The following is a 27,871-nucleotide window of genomic DNA, read 5'->3' as shown; positions in this document are numbered from 1 at the left end:
GTTTGGGATCTTCTACGATCTTCATGAACGTCGCAACTACGTCTTCCATCGGTACTATGACACCCTCGAGGACTTCCGCGTTTTTGGCCGCCTTCGCTTGGTCGATCTCGCTCCCGGATTCACCAGTCCCCACTTTTTGGAGACTTTGGATGATTCCGTCCAAGAGAGGTGTTTGTACACCCGCTGGCTCGATCACACACGGCCTGTAGTAAAAATAGAATAGTTCTTCCCTATATGAGATAATAGTCGATGGAAGTTTCGGGATTAACGCCTGAGATGGCAACTATTACTCTTTGAGGCTTTTAGGGGTGTCTAGTGTTGGTAGTTTGAATTTGATAACTAGTAATGTATGGGAAAAGAAGAGTTCCTAAATTCAATGTTAAGATTCTATCATGTTTGTTTCCACTCACCAAATATTGTAGGCTCTCGCAACGAGAGCGAAAGACTCAAAGAATCCTTCTACAGCAAACTTGGAAGCAGCGTAGAGCTCTCCATGCATGGCCCCTGAAATTAAAAAGAATTGTGGATTTGTCAAACCCTGTAAAATGTTATTTTTTACCCCCGACATTTTTACCTTTGACATTTTTACCTCTGAAGTTCTTACTTCCGATATTATTATCTCTGACATAATCTCTGACATTTTTATCAACGACATTTCTACCTCTGACATTTTGACCTTTGGCATTTTGACCTCTGGTCTCTTTACCTCTGACACTATATTCCCCTCTGACATTATCTCTGATATTTTCATTCCCAACATTTCTACGTCTGATATTTCTACCACTGACATTTTAGTCTGTGATATTCTTTTTTTTCCACTGACGTTTTTTCCTCTAACATTTTTTGCCTCCTGTATCTTTACCGCTGACATAACCTCTGACATGTTTATCCCTCTGACATGATCTCTGTCATTTTTCATGCGCGATATTTCGGGGTCATCCCACTAGACCGACACCCACGAGTCATACAGCCCACGAGTTCGACATTAAAAACAGGTCCATGAGTCATACAGCTCACGAGTCATACACCCCATGAGTTCGACACTAGGCAAATAAAGCCCATGAGTTCGACACTAGATAAAAACAGCCCACGAGTTCGACAGATACAACACGGCGCGTAATGTGTCGGTCTCATGGGCCTTGTTTGCTTAGTGTCGGACTCATGGGCTGTATAACTTGTGAGCTGTATATGACTCGTGGGCTGTATGACTTGTGAGCTGTATGACTTGTGGGCTGTATGACTTGTGGGCTGTATGGCTCGTGGGTGTCGGTCTCGTGACGTACACCCGATATTTCTACCTCTGACATTTTTACCTCTGAAAATGTTATCTGGCATGGGGAAGGAAAGGTGGTCACCATTTCCACCTATGTAAACAAAATAGGTCCTACTCTGTGTCTTAAAGTGTATAGCATTTGCTGGGTAAGGCCTCGTGCCCTTGTACAGATGTTTGAGAATAACAGTTAACAGTTAAAAGTTAAAACTCCAAACCTGGAATCCATCACGTTTAGAATATAGTGTGACAGGCAGTTCATGACATTTTCTGACGTTTTTTATAATTTTGCGCTATAGGTAATGGACATAATAAACTGTCCAACACACTGTATGGTAAACAATTCAATTTGAAATCGAAAAAAAACCCCGGACGAATATATCCTTAATCCGCTTATCGAAGTAGGTAGTTTATGCCTGTGTATTTTGTTTCCTTACTTTCTTGCTTGGTGAAAAAATACGTTACTTGACCACAACACCGTCTTAGAAAAACATGTAGCAAAGACAACAAAATCGCTATCATTGTTGTCTTTACCAAGTACACATAACAATAGTGAGATGTATGGTAATATCATAATATATGTCAGTACCCCGTTATTTCATTTTCGCCCTGAGACAGTTTTCATCTAATAATGTATAAATCTTTAGTTGTACAATGTTTGTATCTTTTTTATGCCTCCGCTACGACGGGTCGCCGGAGGCATTATGGTTTCGGGCTGTTCATCCATCCGTCCTTGCGTCCGTAATCAATTTTGTGGACAGCGTAACTAAAAAACCGTTTGAGGTCTTATGATAAAACTTGGCATGTATAAGAGTTGGGCCTCTCAACCTTTGGGTGCACATGCTCATGGTCAAAGGTCAAAAGGTCAAGATCAAATGCTCAAAAATTTCCCCCATATCAATGCAATGCCTGGAGATATTTTCATGAAACTTGGTGTATACACGTACTACCAAATACAGATTATCCAGATATGAGGTCATAGGTCAACGGTCAAGTAAAAATTTTACAATTTCCCTTTTTTTTCCCCATATCTCGCAAATGGCTCAAGGTATCGTCATGGAGCTTAGTAGGCCTACATATGTATGTACTGAATTGCAGCAATTATCTAGGAAATTTGGGGATCACGGGTCAAAGGTCAGGCGGTCAAAGGGCATGGTCAACTCCTCAATCTTCACTATTTCCCTCATATTTATGCAAAGCCTGCAGGATTTTTCTTAAAACTTAATACATGCATGTATTCCCAATAGAGATTCTCTTGGAAGTTTCTTGCCAAAAGGTCAATGGTCAAGTAAGAATGCTAAATTTTACTTCTTCCTCCATATCTCGAAAGAAACTCAAGGTATTTTCATGAAACTTTGTAATCATTGATGCATGTTCTATACCTGACAGTGATTCTCTTGGGAATTTAGGGGTTATAGGGTCAAAGTTCAAGGGTTAAAGGCCAAGTGAAGATACAGATAATAGAATAATAGAATGACACATTTTCTTGATACCTTGAAAATTACTCTATGCATAAACTTATAAAAGGGTCAAAATTCAAGTGAAAATCCTCAATATCCCAAATACCTGCACTCTTAGGCAATATAGCCATCCGGAAAAGTCCATCTTCATAGACATGTTGACTAAGTGAATGCAGCAACATAAGTGAAACCTATCAGTGAGAGTTTGAGGAAAATTGGACAATCCGTTCAAGAGTTATGATTTTTTGAATTTTCTACTCTGTCACTGCTGGATGAGTAGACTATTCCAGTTTGTGATGTCACATGTGTAGAACGACATGAAAAAAAAAATATGTAGAAAACTTAACATATTTTCACTTTCTTAGCATAGTATAAGAGAATTTGACTCTCCTTTTTCAGAAGACAGGGGAATAATATTACCCTTAACATATACGCCAGTGACAAGTCGAGGAATCTTTCACTCCCCCCCCCCAAAAAAAGATAACATTTTGTGAAATTCTCTTTATAGTTTCCTTATATCGTATACGCATGTGACATCATGCACTGTAGTAGTCTTCTCATCCAGCTGGAGTGACTGTGCAGATACTTTAAAATTTCATAACTTTTGAACAGATTGTCCGATTTTCCCCAAATCTTCACTGATGTGTTCTACTAATTTTGCTGCATTTACTCAAACCACATGTATATAAAGGTGTACTTGTCCTTTAATCCTAGTTCGAGGAAAGTGAACATTCATCACATTAGTGACAAACCAGGCATTTTAATATTTTCCAGTTACAGCGTGTGAAACTGGCATCACACATCGTCAGAGTTTGTTCTATAGACCTATTGGAAGAACCATATGCACTATGGCCGAGGTATACCAGTCGCCATACCGAAGATAAGCGTTAGCTCACAAATAATAATGATTATAATGATAGATTATTTCGATTCGCCACGGAGAGAGGGGAAGAGGGCAAACTCGTATACTTTAAACGTATCACTGTATATAACCTTATGTCAAACTTGTTTTGTAACACTGTACTGTATTATTTGTATGCCTATGCACATAGTAACATAGGAATACAGGCATTATCACATGCTTTTATCATCTATGAAGAAACTTATATATATATATATATATATATATATATACGTGCATATGAGTGTTTATGCGCGTCACTCGTGTATAATGTTTAGCCTACATTGCATAGTTGTGTGGACGCGCGCATTTTTGTACAATGCATTAATAGTGGGGCAGATATGTGAAAAAAATGTTCACATCCGGCGGAAAGTATGAAATTTTGCACATAGGGGTATTTTGGGGTGCTGATTTCAAAAATTGCCGGATCCAAGAGATCTGGCCTCGGGGTCTGCCGCCATTTTGAATTCCAATATGGCCGCCGTCAGAGATCCCTATCTTCAGTTCTGAATGACATAAGCCATTGGAATTTGATACGTAAAAGCATGGTGATATGGTAACTTCAATAACAGACTTATTTGACATGTCTGACAAGCTGCACGGCAGCTAATTTGAATTTTCTTACATAGTTACCATGTTGGAATGCTGAAAATCTCTATCTTGGCTTTGTAAATTAGGCTACCTGATTAAGCGCGCGTTTGTAACTGATTGAGTGCGCGGTGCTGTATTTACATTGTGACGTCAGTGACAGGCGCATTATGCTTCATTTTTGCTGCACTTTTTGGCATGCCCGTGAATGTTAGTCGTGATATTTGTCTTCACAACCATATTTGGAATTCAAAATAGCGGGCATTGCGTTTGTCAGACACATCACATTAGTCAATTCTTAAACTCAGTATGTTGATATACTTGTTTGCACCTAATTTCAGCGCCACTCACCACTTAGAACTCGAGATAATGATTTTGAACATTTCATCGAGGCGGCCATATTGGAATTCAAAATGGCGGCTATTCGATGTTTGTCAGACATTTCAAATTAATCTGTCATCAAATTCAATATGTCAAAACGCTCTTGTGTACCAAGTTTTGGTACCACAGGTCATTCAGAACTGAAGATAGGGATCTTTAAATTTGTTTTGTGATGGCGGCCATATTGGAATTCAAAATGGCTGCCGACCCCGTGGTCAGATTCCTTGGATCCGGTAATTTCTGAAATCAGCGCCCAAAAATACCCCTTTATGGCAAATTTCATACTTTCCGCCGGATGTGAGCATCTCGACCAATTTTTGTTACATATCTGCCCTACTATAGATGTTTCAATGTAAAAATTGATACGATAACTTACAGGGTGAATAAGTGAGGCATTTTATATCTAAAGAGGTATACCAACCATGCACGCCGTACAGGCTCGTAACCGAAATGATTTTTCCGGCCATCCGACGCTTCATGTGTGGCAGCACCGACTGGGTGCCCCAGTCGAATGGTTCCAATTGTATTGACGTTAAAAGCGAGGTCTACTTGCTTCCGTGAAATCTGATCAACCACGCCGAATACTTGAACACCAGCAATATTCACTGAGAGATACAGAAGACAACAACACCAAAGCAAAGCAAAAACTATCACCGAGGGGAAAAAATCAATAAACAAATAAAAAATTTCAATGATTAACAAGCTCTAAAGTCTTCACGATTATTAGAAAGATTTATGTTCAATATGATGATTTACATTTATATGGCGCCATGTATTTGCTTTGTCAAAAGAAAAAGTCAATCATAATAAAAATAATGTGTATGATGATTATTGAATTAACATCTTCAACCTTCTTGTTCTTAATGCAACTGAGTGACACATTGTCACTCATCGACGTACACACACACCATCACCAATGAACACCAAGTGTTCAGTGTTTGAATTATAGCCATGATCTCATTCCTGTCGTTAAGTTTCTATTTGAATAAATATCTACTGCATGGACTTTGTCACTGGGAACCAACATAGGATTATAGGGTAAACATTTTTTTTTTCCCCAGGCTATTTGTTTTATTTTTTTCCCCTGTCGAGGAGGATACCAAAACCGTTCGTGATGGATAATATGAATTTCTTCCTTACCTGACTTTGAATGTTAATCATGGAACTATTCATTCTTGTTCTACCAACTTTGAAGGTATGATGGTTGCCCGCTTCCACTATTAACAGGTGCATAGAAAGCAACAAGTCCTCCCCATGTTTCCCAGGCGGCATACATTGCGTGTAATTCCATCCCAATTAAACTTCGACGAAAAAGGAGTATTGTAGGGAGGGCATAACGATCCTTTATATATATATATATATATATATATATATATATATATATATATAATCATATATAATATACACTCACTTTGGAAAGGCTATCCTCGTATAGAGTGTTCGATGTCCGGATGGCAGAGCATGACAATGTAATAATAACGTTTACAGAAGAGAAGAATAATTGCTCTTTCGGAAAAAATACAAAACTACAGATTATGTAGGTTCACCGGTTTCATCTACTTTAAGTCCGGCGTGCGACTTTTTTATGGTATACAATGTGATGCACAGCCACATATTCATGTATTTATATCTATCGCACTGTATACATGCTTAACCAACTCTCTCAGAATATCGATGCGACCATGTTTAGCGATCACGCTTTCAACAACGGAAGCGATGCTGTCATCGTTGGTGATATCTAGTTCTTCAATGAACGCCGTCGAGTCGAGCGCGTCACCGAGAGCGTTCACCAGATCACCTTTCTCGCTCATGGAAATGACAGTCGCGATGACGAGGAATCTCTTCCCAGAATCCTTGGCAAGCCTCTCCGCCACGGCCAGTCCCATCCCAGACGATCCACCCGTCAGAAGTACTATTTGTTGGGACATCTTAGCTGCCTTGACGAAACCTGCTGGTCTATCAATCAGAGTATTTCTTTCATAAAAGAGTTGTTAGAAAACGACAAACAAACAGCAAAACAAACAATCTGTCAACTATAATATTACATGGAAAATATTTCGATTTTCAGTTGGACATTTCGTTGTAGGCCCTACTAAGGCATGCGAATAGGTGGCCCTAGTAGCTTCTTATTGGTAAAACATGCACACAGTTTCAGACTAGACGTGATAGCTAGGTGCCTACATTCTCCGGGTGTAAACGTGAGCTTTTATTTCAATCTTTTAGATCGAATTCTATACGATATACATTATACACTAACCCATAACCCCGGTGTAGAAGCTCTTAACTGCATTTACCTTGAGGCTGGCAGGTACACTTACCTAAAGTGTATACTGATGTAGTGTTCACGCACAATAGAAGAATAATTCAGGTACATAGCACCAGTAGCATCAAGTACAATTTTTTTTTTTTTTTTTTTGCAGCTTCTATATTGCAGTGCCACAAAAACACAATAAACACGCGCAAACATGGACGGTACGATATGGAAGTAAACACGGCCTTCGGTCTCCAGTGGCGCAAAGTCAATGTTGCTACTATGTTTACCACATTGTTTACCGGTAGCTTTCATAGTGTAGTCCCCTCGGAGCGGGGATGTTAAGGGTGCTGTACAGCACCCCTGACTTTTTTGAGGGGGTGCAGAAGCACCACGGAAAACTTTGATTTCTGAGAGAAAGCACAACCAACTGTTGTAAGTAGGCGACAATGACTGATACTCTCTGACTCTAATTAGAATGTGTTTATCACGCATCGTATGGATATTGCAGTCTCTGAAAATGATCTGTCAGTTCAGTTTGGTTAGAATCTGGATGGTGGTTCCCCAATCCTATAGGAATATAGAAATCCCACTTTCTTTAGATTTCCATATCATATATTTTCAAATAATGTAGCCAGTAAATGAGAAAATCACACAGAATTTAGATTGTAAATTGTTTATTTTTTGTTTGCTAATATCACATTTATTGTTATCCTAGCGTAAAAATACATACTGCATTATCATGATATCTGCCACCCCTTATAGCCTCACTACCCTGTGTTTAGTACGAGTATTTTAAGGTAGCTAGACCCACACGTGTAATGCGCCACGCAACTCTATGGATTTAAAGATGCACACATAGATCTAGAACAAAATCAGAAAGATACTCGGTTTAGCCATTCGCATTTTCCTTGATTTTTTTTCTCTCACTTTTTTTCTTATCAAAAATGCTCCAATATTCAAACAAAGTGCGCACAAGAGCGTCGATCTGTAATTTCAAAACTGCAACAGCTTCCTCGTGGGGGAAGGGATACGCCCGACACACCTCCATATAGACTTGACACACAGTGAAGACGCGCGTGCTGTACTAGTCCAGTCTGGCCCTTTGTGTAGGGGTGTCCTCAATCCCGACATAAAACATACAGCTTCCGGTTAGGATCCCTCCACAAACCTGACGTAAGAGGGAGACATACCAAACCCCTCCGAAACGCACCCTCACAAAGGTCCAGTACAAAATATTGAACTCTCGCTCAATCCCGAAATTGCTAGGCATCAATCAAAAGAGTGTCCCAATGAAACTTGTCTCTGATTGGTCGAGCTCCGGCTGAACGTTACGTAGGCGCGGTCTCGGTGCATTGGGACCGCGCCTACATAACGTTCAGCCGGAGCTCGACCACCTCCAGAGCGAGGCCAAATGCGAGGCCAATTTTTGGCCCCGCATTTGGCCTTTTGCGCGTTTACACTGAAGCGGGGCTGGGCATGGCCGCGGCCGAGCCTCGCACTGTAAACGGGGTCTATTGTTACTCCATTTCTCAAACCTCCTTGGTTTTATTTTGTTACCTGGACCCCGTTTACAGTGCGGGGCTGGGCCGAGCCGCGGCCGAGCCCAGCCTCAATTGCCAGGCCGGGCCCCGCAATTTTGTCCGTTTACACTGCCGGGCTCGGCCGCGCTTTTGCTTCAAACCTTTTAATATTTTGTCGTAGTGGCGCTCTGCTTGTAAGCAAACGCAATTTGGTATTGTCTGGTTTTCAGACCCTTTGCCAACTGAATGCCGTGGCGACAAAGTCGCCGTTCGGGCAAAGGCCTTTGTCGAAGGAAAAAATCCTTTGCAGGACAAAACCACCTTAAACTATACCAGTTTTCGACGTTGAGGGGGTTAATATCCTGAATGGCGAAAGATACAGGCAGAGGGTTTGGAAGCCAGACTAAAATTGGCCGAGCATTTGGCCCAGTTTGCGTTTACACTGAGACAAGGCCGGGCTCGGCCGCGGCCGAAACCACCTCCAGAGCGAGGCCAAATGCGAGGCCAATTTTGGCCTCGCATTTGGCCTTTTGCGCGTTAACACTGAAAGGAAGGTGGGCTCGGCCGCGGCCGAGCCTCGCACTGTAAACGGGGTCCTGGTCTAAACGTGTCTAGTCGACTGCGCTCTAACCGCAAGCTCATCTTACCTTAAAATAGGCATATACATTCCTTTCTATCCATTACACAGTTTGCACATATTGTTTTCATGTCAACTCCAATATCACGTAGATTCAGTTGTTCTCATAAAAAGAACTGTAATCTATGTTAAATTGGATTTGAAAACAAATGTGGAAATTGTGTGATGAATACAAGTGCATTAAATACGTGACAAGTTGTATAGCGTTGTTTTAAAGGGACTGTACAGTACTGGTTGAGGTAGGGATTTCTTGTTTTGAACATTCCAAGTGAGATAATGAGAAACCTCTTATGAAATATGAAAGAGCATGTGATTTTAAGAAGGATTCAACATTTATTTGATGAAAATTGGTTTTCAAATGGCTGAGAAATCAAAAAAAAAAGTGATAATAATAAAAGGCGACAGGCCACGCCTTTTATTAGGATCTCTTTGTTTCACGTTGTTTTTGGAAATCTCGGCCATTTCAAAGCCGATTTTCATCAAATAAACTTTTGAAACCCCTTAGAATTGCATGCTCTTTGACATCTCATAGAGTGGTTTCTGAATAGCTCGCAAAACGTTAAAAGCTAAATCCTCACCTCAACCAGAACTGTACACACCCTTTGATTTTATTTAGAATTCAAAATTCATAGCAAATAAACCTAAGAAATTCTTGACCAATTACGATAACCTATACAGTGAGCGTTGGATTGTCAGATCCATGGTTATTGATTACGCATGTAAACACGCATACAAACACACACATGCACACACATACGTACATTCACTATATCTGTCAACTTTATTGCGATAATACTTGCCGGTACCATACAGGCCACGTAGTGTTGTCATTCGATCCAATAGTGAAGCTGTATAATCGGAGAAATGTTCTGAATATCACTTTTATTTGTATCACAAGAATAGAAAATGTTGTAGCGTTGAGCGGTACTCACAACATTACACGCCCAGTTATATTAGCCCTCGGAAGCTATCTATTGCTGTTTATACATACACTTGGAAAGTTCCTGTAGACCGAACATTAAAAAGGAACTTGTAAACCAAAGGTCCGATAGACCGAAGATTTTTCATCGAATTTCCCAGAAAAACATTTATTTCAATTCGTGATATAAAACCACCCCCTCCCCAATGACACGCAGAAAATGAGGGGGGAAAAATCGTCAAAGGATCTATAGTACACATCATTAGTAGTGTACCTTCAAGAATTCAAAAGCGCTTAAACATACACACACAGACACACACAGACACACACACACACACACACTCACACACACACACACATCAAAGTCTTAATATACACTTCCCCCCCCCCCCCCCGTATTTATTTATTTTTTGGACTCCGTGTAATACGTGAAATCTACATAATCACTTTCAATGTCTTAACAGAATGAATAAAACAATATTTTATGTAAAAAATTGTGTTATGTTTTTGATTGAAAGTCCAAATCAGCTAATTACAACACTCATAACTGGATATACGTTGCATAAATTTAACACATAATTACTTGTGTACTTGCGTTATGGTGAATATAATCAAAGAGAATAACTTTACAGAAGCAATGATTAAAAAGAAAGAAACAAAGACCATCCATACCAATGTTATCCCCGAACCTTAAATGACGAGCTTTTCGTTGTTTGATTTATCTGAGAACTAGCGACATTAATACTGCCTGGAAGAAATAGTAAGCATCGCCTAAATGGTAAATTATCGGTTGGGCTATTACCACTTGGTCTAATCACCAGGTGGGCTAACACCATTCGGGCTAAACCCAATTGGGCTACAACCACTTCGTCTATTTACCATTTTGTCTAATTTCCACTTGGTCTAATATCCAGTTCGTCTGATGACCAGTTCGGCTAATACCACTTAGTCTAATTCTCAGTTAGTCTAACACCACTTGGTCTAATTTCCACTTCGGCTAATTGCCACTACGTCTAATTTCCACTCCGTCTAATTTCCACATGGTCTAATATTCACTTCGTCTACATGCCACTTGGTCTAATATTCAATTGGGCTACACCCATTTCGGCTATTGCCACTTGGTCTACATATCACTTAGTCCAACTTCCATTTCGTCTAATTGTCATTTTGGTCTAATTACCACTTAGTCTAATTACCACTTGGGCTAATCGTCACTTGGTCTAATTTCCCTTTCGTCTAATTCTCACTTACTAGTAGTCTAATGCCACTTGGTCTAAATAAGAAACATAACCATGGATTTAAAAAAAGGAAGTGTTAACAACCGTTATATATCATACAACTCTATGATACACACACATTCGTGTGTTTTTATCTTACAGTCATCTGACAGCAACCTAATACACAACTGATCATTGCAGAGTTGAGCGTGAGGAGGGTGCGGGAGAGGGGTATCCCCTTCCTACACCAGGGACTTTTTCAAAAATCTGTCTACAAGACTTGTATTTCAGAGCATCCAAAATGGTACATAATTGCGCTTTATAAATTGTTTTCGACGGAACCACAGGCGTAAATATACAGTGCGTCCCAATAAAAAGGAAACCGGAATTGTCAGTTATTTTCCCAGTAAAATAGAACAATTCATGTCATATCATATATATCATCATAAAGTTTATATCTTCCTCTTTTAATATGACACTTAAAGTGTATTCATTGGCGAGCAAGGAGACTTTAAAATTTGAATTTCAAAATCAAGTTGCACAGTATAAATGGTCATCAGGATTTGAAAGGATGCTGCAACGTTTGTTTACAAAGGGACGGCTCATTAGCAATTCTTTCACCAAATTTCTCTATGAGAATGAATACGGTTTTAAGTACAAGCTTTCACTTGCATGCCTGACCATGCAGCTAACAACACAGCAAAGAGTTTTTCTAGTAGGAGCCATGAGTGGTAGAGCACAGATGTGCGTGGACAGGCATGGTGGACATGTTGAGCGACCTTAATCATGTAGGACTGTTTCAAGTCGATAAAACACGCAAAATATGCATCAAATTGCACCATTTACAACATCAAAATGCAAAAAGTTCTCACCGTGGAATCCCCCCTCCCACACCTCCAACCCCTCACTTGCTTCGCTCCCTCGCATCTAACTGCTCCCCCTAAGATCAAATTCTTGCTACACCAGTGATGGGCCCCACTGATTAGTAGGCCTTCACAGTAATCTCGCACAGGCAGAGCAAAAGCTAAAATACCCACGATTTAATATTACTGACTGATAATATAATAACTAATATTTCATTTTCTTACTTATCTTTTTTTTAAAGAAAATCCAATATTTCACCAAAAGTGTGCACCAGATCGCTGAATTTCAGGTCTGGAAATGCAAAATCTTCCTCGTGTGGGGGGGGGGGGGGGGGGGGGGGGGGGTGGGGGAGGAGGCACCTCCCTCCCACAATTCTCCCCCCACTCGGTCGCTCCGCTCCCTCGCACAGATATTTCAAAAAGAAAAAAGGTCTTCATACTTTTAAGGTCTGATTTTCCACAGAAAGTCATCTGACAAGCAAAAAAAAAAAAACAAAAAAAAAACATATTTCATATTTTTGCCGCCACTTTCCTCCCACTTTACATTTCAAGCAAAAGAGTGGGGCATTCGGTCCGGTTATGGGCTTGTAATTGTGGTGATGGTGACTATCGCCGATCATCCCCCACTCCTCAATACAGATTTACGCCGTTGCTATAGGAACTACTACTAAATATTGGGGGAAAAATGAATGAATAAAAGTAAATAATTCAAGCCTAATTAAGACACGCATTTGAATTGTGGGCTTTCACCCGGATCCTTTCCAGAAAAAAAGATAATTAAGCATTTCACCTATTTACGCAATATTGAACTTGAAATATAAATCTGTTTTTGAGCCAAATTAATTACCTTATTAATCGACACCTAGAATCAGTAGTCTAGAGTCTGTGGTAGCCCAACTGGTCATTAGCTAGAGTGGGAATTAGACCGAATGATGATTAGACGAACTGGCAATTAGACCAAGTGGCTATTAGACTAAATGAAAATAGACTAAGTGTAAATTAGACCAAGTGAGAATTAGCCCAAGTGGTTATTAGACCAAGTGGGAAAAGACCAACTGGCAATAGACCAACTGGTGTTAGACCAACTGAACATTAGACGAACTGATATTAGACCAAGTGCAATTAGACCTAGTGGCCAAAAAATGCATTAGACCAAATGGCAATTAGACTAAATGGGAATTAGACAAAGTGACGATTAGCCCTAGTGGTCATTAGACCAACTGGTTATTAGACCATGTGGCAAGTAGACCAAGTGAGAAGTGGACCAAATGGGTTTAGCCCGAATGGTGTTAGCCCAACTGGTGATTAGACCAAGTGGGAATGGACCAAGCGGCAATAAACCGCCTAAATCACCATAGGCGGAGAAAATAAAAGTACATTATTCTACGTTATATTTTCAGGCATCCGAAAATTGAATGAGGTTCGTTTATCGAAATGAAATGAGAATGAAATGATGAGGATAATATCCGTACCAATGAACATTATTTCGTTGTCGGACTAACGAAACTTCGGAATGAAGAACTTTTTTCTTTTTCATTTTCTGATTTACGAACATTCGGACGTATTGTAACCTTCTCATGTATTTCATAAATATTTGCCTTCAAGTTCATAAGCCCACGTATATACAGATACGTTATAGGGCACTCGCGCACTCACACACTCCAGGGAATACATACGGTGTCCGGGAAGTGGCACTAGGGAAAAAAACCGAATTCATTTCAATTCGGTTCAAATTTTATTTCATTTTTCCAAAAGAGCATAGACATTTCACTTTCTTTGGGAACAGAGAATAAGGTTGCATAATCAAAACAAAGTGAACTCTAAATGAAACGTTTGAGCGCGGTAAGACCTCTCCCCCCCCCCCTTTTTTTTTTTTTTTGCTGAAGAAACCTAGAGGTGGCACCCGATGTTGCACTGAAGGCCTCTTTTTAATGCTTGTTAGCTCATGAAACCCGGAAGTGTCCCCCACCCCCACCCCACCCCCCTTTGAAAACGTGGCGCCGGCCATGCACACAACATTCCCAACAGCATCCTAGGAGATAATTCAAATGTGTCTCTCTGTTCGTATTGATTACTATAGGACCTTTAATCTATAGGGCTGTAACTCCAACATTTACTACTTGTTTATTAGATATGGCTATAAAGTGTCTATGTACATAAGTAATGTAACTTATGACAAACACTCTACAGAGCATCATATGAAAAAAAAGCAGAATGAAATAAAAAGAATATTCCTAGTGGGGGGGGGGGGCGGGGGCGGGGGCGGGGAGGGGTTATACCCATACAATCATAGTTTCACGTGTTAACTCTAAAGAAATATGGAACTGACCTTATTAATCGCTGGAAACTTATTGCCCCTTATATGCATATTTACCCGAACATATAGTTTGTGCAATGAATGTCAACGATGGATGTTCTTAAAGTAGACCCGTATACCAGTCCTATTCTTTTTTTCTCAAGAAGGCTTGCAGTAATTGCCTACAGATTTTTTCCGTTAATTTTGTACCGATGGAGGACATAAAGTAAGCAAATTTGATAATCATTTGAACTATAGCTTTGCAAACAAAGATGACAAATAACAAAAGAGCGTCTATCAAGTTCCATGATCAATACAAAATTTGCATTCGGACGATGTGATCCCCCCTAAAAAAAAAAAAAAAAAAATGTTTTCGTTCCTTATTTCTTAATTTACAGTTACAGCGGGGAAAAAAGTATCCAGAGAACATTCGTACTTGCACAGATCAAGCTATTATAGACGAACATTCCGAAGTCTTCATCGCAGCTATGTACTGCTCAGCAGTTGGATCGCTGAAGAAATCTAGCCCTCCCCGTTTAGCTCCAAAGACTGGATGGCGCAACGCGGGTTTGGGATCTTCTACGATCTTCATGAACGTCGCAACTACGTCTTCCATCGGCACTGTGAAGACTCCACCCCCGAGTACTTCCGCGTTTTTGGCCGCCTTCGCTTGGTCGATCTCGCTACCGGATTCACCAGTCCCCACTTTTTGGAGACTTTGGATGATTCCGTCCAAGAGAGGTGTTTGTACACCCGCTGGTTCGATCACACACGGCCTGTAGTAAAAATAAAATAGTTCTTTTCCTATATTTTACGAAGAGAAGATTGTGAGGAATTAAAAAAAAATCAAACTGATTATCTTTGTTGTGTAAAATGTGTTGATTTGAGCTGTATGATTATCTGATTATCTTTGTTTATCTGACTATCTTTGATTATTTTTGATAAACTGATTACTTTTGTTGCGTAAAATGTGTTGATTTGAGCCGTATGACAACACAACATCTGTATTAATTAATAAGTATAAATGACCGGCATATATAATTGATATAAATTTATTTTTTTTGACAGTCATTGAGAACAGTAATATATTGTATTTGTAATACCTGTTTTTGTTTTGTATTATAGGTTAATCTAATTGTGCAATGGTTAAGATGAATAAGATTGACCTTATGTTGTTTTATGTATTTTCTTTTTTCATTGCTACATTGTATTTTGTGAGTATTTTTAATGTATACATGGCCTTTGTGAACAATGTCTGTAATTCAGCCTCCCGGCTGCGAAAGATATTGATTAATAAAACACAATTTCAATTCAATTCAATTCAATTATGCACTGTAAAAACATCGGTGTTAGATATAACACCACGGATGTTAAATCTAACACCGATCAAACTTTCATAAAGGACCACACCCACAGGTGTTGAAAATGCACTGTGATGGTGTTGAAAAGTGTTCACCTGACACTTCGTGGTGTTAATTTGACACTGTACCTGGTGTTATTTTGACACTGTACTGGTGTCAATTAAAAAATGACACCACATGGTGTTGATTTGATATTTGTTGGTGTTAATATCAATGGTTTAACACCCGTCCAGCTTCAATAAGAGACCACACCAGCTGGTGTTACTGTGGTGTAAATTTATTTTCACATTTTTTCAAAAATCTAGTATTTTAATGTAAAATTCTTGATCGTCTTGTTTAAATTAAAAATCAACAAGAAGTGCAGTTACGAAGAAACTCTTCAAAAAACAGTTTAAAATTTGGAAATGACACCCGGAGGTGTTAATTTACACCAGAAATGAGCACCGAAAATTTAACACCAGCTCGGTGTTCACTATTTAACACCGGACTTTTTGCAGTGTATAGATACAGTAGTCGATGGAAGTTCCGGATTAACGCCTGAGATGACAACTATTACTGTTTGAGGCTTTAAGGGGTGTCTAGTGTTGGTAGTTTGAATTTGATAACTAGTAATGTATGGGAAAAGAAGAGTTCCTAAATTCAATGTTAAGATTCTATCATGTTTGTTTCCACTCACCAAATATTGTAGGCTCTCGCTACGAGAGCGAAAGACTCAAAGAATCCTTCTACAGCAAACTTCGAAGCAGCGTAGAGCTCTCATGCATGGCCCCTGAAATGAAAAAGAATCGTGGATTTGTCAAGTCCTGTAATATGTTATTTTTTACCCCCGACATATTTACCTTTGACTTTTTTACCTCTGAAGTTTTTACTTCCGATATTATTACCTGTGACATAATCTCTGATTTTTTTATCCCCGACATTTCTACCTCTGACATTTTGACCTCTGGCATTTTTACATCTGGCACTATATTCCCCTCTGACATTATCTCTGATATTTTTATTCCCAACATTTCTACTTCTGATATTTCTACCACTGACATTTTTATCTGTGATATTTTTTTCCTCTGACGTTTTTCCTCTAACATTTTTTGCCTCCTGTATCTTTCCCCTGACATAACCTCTGACATGTTTATCCCTTTGACATTATCTCTGTCATTTTCATGCCCGATATTTCTGGGTCATCCCACTAGACCGACACCCACGAGTCATACAGCCCACGAGTTCGACATTGAAAACAGGTCCATGAGTCATACAGCTCACGAGTCATACAGCCCATGAGTTCGACACTATAGGCAAATAAAGCCCATGAGTTCGACAGTAGGTAAAAACAGCCCACGAGTTCGACAGATACAACACGGCGCGTAATGTGTCGGTCTCGTGGGCCTTGTTGGCTTAGTGTCGGACTCATGGGCTGTATGACTTGTGAGCTGTATATGACTCGTGGGCTGTATGACTTGTGAGCTGTATGACTTGTGGGCTGTATGGCTCGTGGGTGTCGCTCTCGTGACGTGCACCCGATATTTCTACATCTGACATTTTTACCTCTGAAAATATAATCTGGCACCGGGGAAGGAAAGGTGCTCACCATTTCCACCTATGTAAACAATATAGGTCCTGCCAAGGAGGTATACCTCCTTGGTCCTACTCTGTTTCTTAAAGTGTATAGCATTTCCTGCATGGGTAAGGCCTCGTGCCCTTGTACAGATGTTTGAGAATAACAGTTAACAGTTAAAAGTTAAAACTTCAAACCACAAATCCGTCACGTTTAGAATAGTGTGACAGGCAATTTCATGACATTTTTTGACGTTTTCCATAATTTTGCGCTATAGGTAATGGACATAATAAGCTGTCCAATACACTGTAGGGGAAACAATTCACCAGACATGAGGTCAAAGGTCAAAGGTCAAGTAAAAATGTTACAATTTCACTTTTTCCCGTATCTCGCAAATGGTTCAAGGTATCTTTATGGGACTTGGTAGACCTACATATGCATGTACTGAATGGCAGTAATTATCTAGGGAATTTGGGGATCACGGGTCAAAGGTCAGGCGGTCAAAGGGCAAGGTCAACTCCTCAAACTTCACTCTTTCCCTCATATTAATGCAATGCCTGCAGGATTTTTCTTAAAACTTGATAAATGCAAGTATTACCCAGCAGAGATTCTCTTGGAAGTTTCTTTGCCAAAAGGTCAATGGTCAAGTAAAAGTGATGAATTTTACTTCTCCATCCCTATCTTGAAAGAGACCCAAGGTATAATCATGAAACTTCGTAATTATTATTTTGTACATGTTCTACCTGACAGTGATTCTCTTGGGAATTTGAGGGTTATAGGGTCAAAGGTCAAGGGTCAAAGGCCAAGTTATTTCGCTAAAAATACTTTTTAATAATAGAATTAAACTTTTTCTCCATACCTGGAAAATTACTAAATGCATAAACTTATGAAAGAGTCAATAGTCAAGTAAAGATCCTCAATATCCAAAATTCCTGCACTCTTGGGCAATGAAGCCAACTATCCAAAACAACAAGTTCACCTTCATAGACATGTAGATTGAGTGAATGCAGCAATATTAGTAAAAGACATCAGTGAGAGTTTGAGGAAAATCGGACAATCCGTTCAAAAGTTATGAATTTCTGAAGTTTCTGCTCAGTCACTGCTGGATGAGTAGACTATACTCCAGCTTGTGATGTCATTATGTGCAGAACGACATGAAGAAAATATAAAGAAAATTCAACGTATTTTCACTTTCATACACTGCAAAAAGTCCGGTGTTAAATAGTGAACACCGAGCTGGTGTTAAATTTTCGGTGCTTATTTATGGTGTTAAATTAACACCTCCGGGTGTCATTTCCAAATTTTAAACTGTTTTTTGAAGAGTTTCTTAGTAACTGCACTTCTTGTCGATTTTTAATTTAAACAAGACGATCAAGAATTTCACATTAAAATACTAGATTTTTGAAAAAATGTGAAAATAAATTTACACCAAAGTAACACCAGCTGGTGTGGTCTCTTATTGAAGCTGGACGGGTGTTCAACCATTAATATTAACACCAACAAATATCAAATCAACACCATGTGGTGTCATTTTTTAATTAACACCAGTACAGTGTCAAAATAACACCAGGTACAGTGTCAAATTAACACCACGAAGTGTCAGGTGAACACTTTTCAACACCATCACAGTGCATTTTTAACACCTGTGGGTGTGGTCCTTTATTGAAGTTTGATCGGTGTTAGATTTAACACCCGTGGTGTTAAATCTAACACCGATGTTTTTACAGTGTAGCATAATGAAAAAGCATCTCACTCGCCTCTTTCAGAAGACAGGGGGAATGATATTACCCTTAACATATACGCCAGTGACAGGTCGAGGAAACATACCCCCCCCCCCCCCAATAAAAAAGATATAACAATTTGTGAAATTCTCTTTATATTTTCCTTATATCGTATATGCACGTGACATCATTCACTGTATTAGTCTTCTCATCCTGGTTGAGTGACTGTGCAGATGGTTATAGATTTTAAAAATTTTGAATGGATTGTCCGATTTTCCCCAAATCTTCACTGATGTGTTTTACTAATATTGCTGCATTTACTCAAATTATATGTATATAAAGGTGGACTTGCCCTTTAATCCTAGTTCAAGGAAACTGAACATTCAACACATTAGTGACAAACCTGGCATTTTGATATTTTTCCAATCATGTGAAACTGTCATCACACATTGTCAAGAGTTCGTATACCAAGACCTATTGGGAGAACCGTGTGCATTAGAGTGGAGGCTTAATAGTCGCCATAGCGTAATTTCTAGTTTGATTTACATGTTTTATTGATTTCAACAATGGGCATAAAAACTTAAATAATTTAGTGTATATAGCAGATAACACAAGCAAGAGAAATAATTAAAAAATAACAGAAAAAAAAGAAAATAAAGGCAGCAGAAAACGCCTGACCTTAAAGACCTCCATCAAGGGGAGAGGGGAAATGATAAACCCGAAGATAAACAGAAATTCACAACAGAAAATGATAGATTATTTCGATTCGCCAAGGAGAGAGGGGAAGAGGACAAACTCGTTTATGTTTTAAATGTATGATTGTATATAAGCTTGTGTCTTTGTCACTTGTTTTTTAACACTGTACTTTGTTGACCTATGAAGATAGTAAGCTATTAATACATGAACACATACTTTGATGGTCTATAAGGAAACAAAGTACGATATATATAGATATATATGTATGTATGAGTGTATTTACGAGGGCACGCATGTATGTATATAGCTTACATTACATATATATTTCAAGGTAAAGAATGGATAAAGAAAAGATAGTGTGAATAAGTGAGGCATTTATCGTACGCAAGAGGTATACCAACCATGCAAGCCGTATAGGCTCGTAACCGAAATGATTTTCCCGCCATTTGACGCTTCATGTGCGGCAACACCGACTGGGTGAGTCGAATGGTTCCAATTGTATTGACGTTAAAAGCGAGGTCTACTTGCTTCCGTGAAATCTGATCAACCACGCCGAATACTTGAACACCAGCAATATTCACTGAGAGAAACAGAAATAAAGCAAAAACTATCACCGCGAAAAAAAAAAATCAACAAATCAAAAACATCAGTTATTAACAAGCTCTAAAATCTTCATGATCATTAGAAAGATTTATGTTCACATGATGATTCACATTTATATGGCGCCATGTATCTGTTTTGAAGAAAAAAAGAAGTCATTGATTTATTTATTTAGTCTTCTTTAAAAACAGGGTAGTCTTTTCAGAGCCAAAAGGCCTGCTTTTAAAAAGAGCCCTGTTAACATAGATATAACAATTACACATCGAAACATATTTGCATAAGTGTAAAAAAAAAAAGCAATTACATCAAAACCAAAATATACCAAGTCAAAACACAATAACAGCTAAACAGGAAAAAACAAACAAACAAACAAACGAAACAGAAACCATTAAACTAAGCTCATAACAGAACAATATGCTACATAACAAGACAGGGTAATCAACCTGCCACATAACAGCTGTGGCTACAGTTAGTGCGCGAAACTGTAAGAATGAATAAACCAGAATTTGCGTCAAATCTGCACTTACAAGTTGATTGATTGTATTTGGGTCTTAAAAGAAATGAGTGTTGTTGCCGTTCGAATGTGGGTTGGGTGTTTGTTATAAATACTGGGTGCTATGAAAGAAAAGGATCGCTTTTTAAATTCGGTGTTGGGCTTTGGAATGAACTGTGGATTTCGAGTAGAATGACGGCTAACATAGGACGTTTTGTGGCAAGATCATTCAGGTAATACGGTGCTAAGTCATTAAGTATCTTGAAAACAGAAATACAATACTGATAGTTGATTCTACTGTCGACGCTTTGCCACCCAAGTCTATTCAAAAGAGTTTCTTTTTTAGTTGAGTAGTTGAGTGATATATAAATGATTGTGATGATAATTAAACCTTCAACCTTCTTGAGTGACAAATTGTCACTGATCAATGTACACAAAAACCATCACCGAGTATTCAGTGTTTGAATTAGTCATGATCTCACTCCTATCGTTAAGATTATAATTTGCATAGATATCTACTGGACTTTGTCACTAGGAACCAACATATAGGACTATACGGTAAACATTGTTTTGCCCTGGGTATTTGTTTGTTTTATCTTTTTTATATTATTTTTTATTATATATATATATATGTGTGTATATATATATATATATATATATATATATATGTATATACACTCACTTTGGATAGGCTTTCCTCGTATAAAGTGCTCGATGTCCGGATGGCAGAGCATGACAGTGTAATAATATCGTTTACAGAAGATCACTAAAGGTTCATCGGTGCTTTATTGCTACTCCGAGTTTCACGTACCGCTTTGGATGCGATCGTCACACAATTCTGAATTGTCTGATAATGAATCCAAAAACAAGCGCAGAAGAATAATTGTTCTTTCGGGAAAAAAATACAAAACTACAGATTATCTAGGTGGACCGGTTTCATCTACTTTAAGTCCGGCGTGCGACTTTTTGTCGGTATAATGTGATGCACAGTCACATATTCATGTATTTATATCTATCGTACTGTATACATACTTAACCAACTCACTCAGAATATCGATGCGACCATGTTTAGCGATCACGCTTTCAACAACGGAAGCGATGCTGTCATCGTTGGTGATATCTAGTTCTTCAATGAACGCCGTCGAGTCGAGAGCGTCACCGAGAGCGTTCACCAGATCGCCTTTCTCGCTCATTGAAATGACAGTCGCTATGACAAGGAATCTCTTTTCAGAATCCTTGGCAAGCCGCTCCGCCACGGCCAGTCCTATCCCAGACAATCCACCCGTCAGGAGTACGATTTGTTTGGACATCTTAGCTGCCTTGACGAAACCTGCTGGTCTATCAATCAGAGTATTTCTTTCATAAAAGAGTGGTAAGAAAACGACAAACAAACAGCAAAATCAAACTCAAAACTCAAACTTATCTATCAACTATAATATAACATGGAAAATACTTCGATTTTCAGTTGGACATTTCTTTGTAGGTCCTACTGAGGCATGCGAATACGTAGTAGGTTCTTATTGGTGAAGCAGACAGTTTCAGACTAGACGTGATTATGGTGACTTCATTCTCCGGGTGTAAACGTGAGCTTTTATTTCAATCTTTTGGATCGAATTCTACACGTTTTACATTATACACTAACCCGCAACTCCGGAGCAAAATCTCGTAAGATTTTATTGACTCTATCGACCCCCTCTCGGGGTATGAAAGTACAAACATATTTACAATTATATGAATACAAAAATATAAGTGATAATGTACATGTACATGTGAAAATAACAGATATGAATAAATATGTTTACAAAACAAGGCGTAAAGGACGTTTAACTACTCTACCACTACGTGTACAAACATTCACATCTACTTTACTTTCCACAAAAATACTGTCTTTCTTCTTTGGTATTGAAGAGAACTGAAACATAATAATTCTGACAAATTTGGCTAGTTTTTTCAAGTGGCAGGCATTAGTTGAATTGAATAATTTGGCCATATGTAAAGCACTTGGTCTACTGGCCGTCAAGCTACTTGGTAAATACAATAATCTCTATTTGTTGAAAAAGGGACAAACAAAAATATAATGAAATTCATCCCCTATATCGTCGGATGAACAGATAGTACAATGCAATTCATCTGTCAAGCTTGCATCAAACCTGCCCTTATTAACGGTTAATCCATTAGATCTACATCTGAATTTACTTAACGTAATATGATCTTTCTTACACAAGACCTGTAAATACTTCTCTAACATCAAGTTATCCTTAAACATTCTATAATTTGTACAGATTCTATTTGACCATGTTGCTGCTCTCCACTCTTGAATAAACATATCAAAAAGTCTAACCTTTGAGGTGTGTGAAATCCATGCAGCACTAAATCCACCCCCTTGTGCTAACCACACATTCCCTAGCCCTGCATAGTAAAAAATATGTGTGATAGATAATAACCATTGTGATTTTGACGGGGAGTGCATGTCTCCTTGTGAATGCAGCAGAAATTTGAAAATTGTACATGAGTGTTTGATTTCTTTTCCCTTGACTAATCTCAACCAGAATCCAATCATTCGACATTTAATATGGTTCAAAATTACTCCACGTCCAGTTTCACCATAAACCATACAATCAGGAGTATACTTGGGTGACCCGCACCTCGTCATAGTTAATGTTTGCCCATAATTGAATCACATTTCGCCCCTGAAATTCTTTGAAATCCAACTCACATACAGGAAAAATGCTGAAAATTCCAATGGAATCACAAGTTCACTGATCGATATTGAAATTTTGTAGCTATAGTCGTCAAAGGCGAACGATGCGAAAAAGTTGCGCGCTTAAGCCCCCGTTCCACTATCACGATTTTGGACCCCGATCTGTCCCGATCTAGCAGATCGGGAGAGAGCGGCAAGAGCGTACGCAGATCGGAAGCATCGTAGCAGCAGCGTGTGGAGGTCGGGGTTGGAGCGGGCATTTTTTCAGATCGGGAAGAAATTTTGAACCGGTTCAAAATTTCTTCCCGATCTCCCCGATCAAAATTGACATATTTTTAATCGTACGGCAAGCGGGGCGAGCGTAGTGACAGCGTAAACGCAGCGGGGAGAGTGTAGTGACGGCGTAAACGCAGCGGGATGAGCGTAACAAGGTCTTTCTGAGCGTAGTAACATCGGCACAATAACGGGAAGTAATTTTAGCTGTAATTTTCGAAGAAGAAGAAGAGATGAAGAAAAAGAAGAGAAGAAAGCAGCGAAGCAGCCCCAAAAGGCGAAGAAAGAGAGACTCCACGTGATGCTGAAAGAGGAGGAAGAGGACATAGCAGAATTCAGTAGAATATGAAATCATCTACAACTGGAGGAAGACGGACTATAAAGGCAAGGACATCAAGAAAAAGCCTTGGAAAAATCAGCACGTCTTTGTTTATACAATGCATTGCTGCAAAAGAACCGTGAGTTAAGGAGCCTCTTCGAGGTCCACAGTATATTTCTTCGGTTCTGCATGCTAATAAAAGTTGACTGACTGCAGACCGACAGTCGAATCGGGGTACATCGGGGCACATCGGGCACTTTTCAGCTCTCTGAACGGGGTAAGAGCGTGATAAGATCGTATAGATCGTTCGGAGCGTAGATGCAGCGTGCATCGATCGGATAACATCGGCAACATCGCACTAACAGCGTAGCTACATCGTTCTAAAGCGTACCGGCAGCGGCAGAGATCGTAATGTCTCATTCCCGATCATCGTAGTAAGAGCGTAGCAAGCACTTGGTAGTCGTAATTGCAGCGTACTTAGAGCGTTCTAACATCGTACTGTGTCCAGATCGGCTGAGGTTTTACCCGATCCTTCCCGACCTGAGAAAATTGTCAAATCGTAGCGAGAACGGCATAGTGGAACGGGGGCTTTAGGAAGGGGCCCGCAACTCGTCACCCGCTCTCCCATAGACTTAGCACGTAAAAGACGTGTGCGGGTGACCGTGATGTTCCCATAGACATACACGTAAAAGATGCGTGCGGGTGACATATAACACGTATTCCTATAGCCCTATTAAATTTTCAGATTTTCGCGAAAAACTATTCAGTTTTCACCACAATTTGCTTGGTTGTGGTAGTCCTGCCAAGTTTCAAGCGTACAGAACACAGTCCCGGGCATACATTTTTGTTCAGTGCGCTCAAAACGATTTTAAGCGGGGTGACGGTATTCGGGCCCCTGACGAGGTGCGGGCACCTGGCTATACATTTGTTCACAAGCAAAATTTTTCTTAAGAATTTCCTATGGAAAATTTCAATTTGGTCTATGCGCTTATAACCCCAGACTTCACAACCATAGAGTAAAACAGGTAAAACAAGATGATCAAATAGGTGACACTGTATATCCACAGAGAGCTGTAACTGTTTAGCCTTGACCAACATGCTATAAAGTGCTTTTCTAGCTTGTGTGACTTGTTTAGAAATTGCCTTTTTAAAACTACCATTATAATCGAATTTAACTCCAAGGTACACAAAGTCATCTACAACCTCAAGTGGATCACCAGCATAAACGAATTCAGGAATTCTTCTAACCTTCCCACGGGAGAAAATAACAATTTTAGTCTTGCTTGCATTTACAGTCAAGCGCCATGTCTGACAATAACTATCTACAGCATCAAGAGCTTTTCGCAACTCCTCCGGAGTTTCTGCTAAAATTATTGTGTCATCTGCACAAAGTAAACAAGAAAGATTTAAAGCTTTTTTGACATTATCAGAATCCAGGTGGTAAGAAATCTCAATTTCCAAATATTTAAGTCCATCATATGAATTTCCAATGTATTCTTGAAAATCATTCAGATAAATGGCAAATAAAAGCGGGGAAAGGTTTTCACCCTGTCGTACACCAGTGTTACAAGTAAAAAACTCTGACATCTCCCCCCTAACCGCCACACATGATTTAGCACTTTCATAAGTATTCTTAATGACAGTAAACAGTTTACCCCCAAGTCCCATCTTCAACATTTTGTACCATAAAGATGATCTATCAATTAGATCAAATGCTTTCTTGTAATCAATAAATACACAGTATAAGCGTTTTTTATTTTGCAGATAAACATCAATTAGTCTTCAAAACAAAAATATTATCAGTTGCAGAATAATTCGAACGAAAGCCAGCCTGTTCTTCACCTAACATATTAGCAGCTTCGAAAAACTCTGAGATTCGATGATTCAAAATGGAAGTAAAAAGTTTTCCTAGACAACTGAGAAGAGTTATTCCTCTATAATTATCAGGATTTGTGTCTATACCCTTATTCTTAAAAATAGGAATGATAATCTCTATGCACCATTCAGTTGGAACAATACCACTGTCCAGTACAACATTAAAGAACTTTACCAACACATGAAGCATCTCTACGGGACAATTCTCAAGGAATTCATTTCTTATGAAATCTTTTCCACAAGCTTTTGAATTTTTAAGTTTCTTAATCATTAGTGCCACTTCTTCCAAAGTGACTGGGGCATCCAAGGGACCATCTGCCTCAACAATTCCTGAAGTACCGGTGCGATCTTCCAGGCCTGTGGGCTGGTCATCTTGGCTATTACCTAAACGACTAAAATGATTAACAAAATCCCCTAATGAAACATTCCTGTTTTCTTTACTTTGCGTTCATTATTACTGTTGAGTAATTGCCAATATTCTTTCGGATTGGATGCCTGTAATGAACGGAGAGATTCATTCAAATCTCTGTGAAATGTCCTTCTTTTATGTCTTAATAAATTCTTATAAAACTTTCCTGTAGACTCATAATGATTCAATAGACAAGTAGCCCCTGACCTGCCAAGAAATTTAAGCTTCCTCTTTAATCGATTTTTAACATTCAAATACTCCTGACGGGCAGCTCTGCATTCTGCATCAAACCAAGGCTGATGGTTGTTTTAATCCTTATTGACAATCTCATTTGTGTTTACATTATGTCGAGATTGTCTCCACTTACCAATGCCAACATCTTGTGCAACACTGACGAACATATTGCATAATTGTGAGTAACAAAAATCAATACTATCTTGATTTGCATTCCCATCTAAACATTCCACATTTTCACACATTAGCTCAGCCGAGTTCTTGATTTTCTGTTCGAATATTGCAGCGCTGTCACTGTTCCACTGGAATAATAAATAACGTTGACTTTCATTGGGCTGTGAATCTAAAACGGCGTTGTCTACTGCAGCGTTTTGAGAGTTGTTAAAAACAGTGTCGACATTCACAGCAGATTTAGAATTTTGCGATTGCAAGGTCACACTGACAGGACAATGAACATCTGACAAACATTTATCAAATACATCAATACTGAAATGAGTGATGCTCTTAAAATAGCATTTACCTGAAACCCTTAAGTTGAGGCTGCTACACTTACCTAAAGCGTATACTGATGTAGTGTTCACGCAGAATAAAAGAATAAATCAGTTATAATAGCACCAGTAGCACCCAGTACATTTTTTTTTTTGCAGCTGCAATATTGCAGTGTCACAAAAACACAATGCGCGCAAACATGGACGGTATGATTGGAGTAAACACGGCCTTTGGTATCAAGTGGCGCAAAGTCAAAGTTGCTATCATGTTCACCGGCAGCTCTTAAAGAGCAAGCCGCTCGGAGGGGGTGTCGAGGGTGCTGTACAGCACCCCTGACCTTTTTGAAGGGTGCAGAAGCACCACGGAAAACTTTGATATCTGTGAGAAAGCACAACCAACTGTTGTAAGTAGGCGACAATGACTGATACTCTCTGACTCTAATATTTAGAATGTGTTTATCACGCATCGTATGGATATTGCGGTCTCTGAAAAATATCTGTCATTTTGGTAAGAACAAGGATTGCAGTTCCCCCAATCCTATAGGAATATAGAAATCCCACCTTCTTTAGATTTGAATATTATATATTTTCAAGTAATGTAGCCAGTAAATGAGAAAACCACACGGAATTTAGATTGTAAATTGTTTATTTTTTGTGTTTGCTAATATCACATTTATTGTTATCGTAGTATAAAAATACATACTGCATTATCATGATAGCTGCCCCCCCCCCCCCTAATTCACAGGCCCTGTGTTTAGTACGAGTATTTCAAGGTAGCTAGACCCACACGTGTAATGCGCCACGCAACTCTATGGATTTAAAGATGCACACATAGAACAAAAT

At 39.1% G+C, this 27,871-nt stretch overlaps 2 protein-coding genes across 2 annotated transcripts in view; both read right to left on the bottom strand.

Annotated features, from left to right (window-relative positions):
- Nucleotides 1–5,161, bottom strand: part of LOC139739861 (retinol dehydrogenase 8-like) — a 6,133-nt gene extending 972 nt beyond the window's left edge. Inside the window, exons 1-3 of the mRNA XM_071650462.1 lie at nucleotides 5,022–5,161; nucleotides 411–504; nucleotides 1–203 (exon numbers count right to left, since the gene is read on the bottom strand). The exon at nucleotides 1–203 is cut by the window's left edge and continues 972 nt beyond it. Of these exons, the coding sequence (XP_071506563.1) occupies nucleotides 1–203; nucleotides 411–504; nucleotides 5,022–5,079 (355 nt within the window). The 5' untranslated portion in view covers nucleotides 5,080–5,161. The remainder of the gene's footprint in view (nucleotides 204–410; nucleotides 505–5,021) is intronic.
- A 9,590-nt stretch (nucleotides 5,162–14,751) lies between these two features.
- LOC139739907 (17-beta-hydroxysteroid dehydrogenase type 1-like) lies at nucleotides 14,752–27,159 on the bottom strand. Its single transcript, XM_071650508.1, has 4 exons — nucleotides 27,094–27,159; nucleotides 21,775–22,067; nucleotides 20,021–20,216; nucleotides 14,752–15,082 (listed from the first exon to the last, which is right to left on the bottom strand). The coding sequence occupies exons 2-4, from the start codon at nucleotides 22,037–22,039 to the stop codon at nucleotides 14,752–14,754; spliced, it is 792 nt and encodes a 263-aa protein (XP_071506609.1). The 5' UTR covers nucleotides 22,040–22,067; nucleotides 27,094–27,159.
- Between the last annotated feature and the right edge of the window lie 712 nt (nucleotides 27,160–27,871).

Source organism: Diadema antillarum, unplaced genomic scaffold (assembly GCF_040938485.1).
Source record: "Diadema antillarum isolate AM-2024a unplaced genomic scaffold, OU_Dant_1.0 seq00000821_RagTag, whole genome shotgun sequence".
In the NCBI taxonomy this organism is placed as follows: Eukaryota; Metazoa; Echinodermata; class Echinoidea; order Diadematoida; family Diadematidae; genus Diadema; species Diadema antillarum.
This window is presented reverse-complemented; position numbering and strand designations above follow the sequence as displayed.

What these genes read in the sequence shown, in the direction of transcription:
- LOC139739907 (XM_071650508.1), bottom strand. Translation starts at nt 22,039, where the DNA reads ATGTCCAAACAAATCGTACTCCTGACGGGTGGATTGTCTGGGATAGGA. An exon ending in TGGTCGCATCGATATTCTGA is followed by an intron (nt 20,217 to 21,774) that starts GTGAGTTGGTTA and finishes TGTTTCTCTCAG; the next exon opens with TGAATATTGCTGGTGTTCAA. An exon ending in ATGGTTGGTATACCTCTTGC is followed by an intron (nt 15,083 to 20,020) that starts GTACGATAAATG and finishes TTTTTACTACAG; the next exon opens with GCCGTGTGTGATCGAACCAG.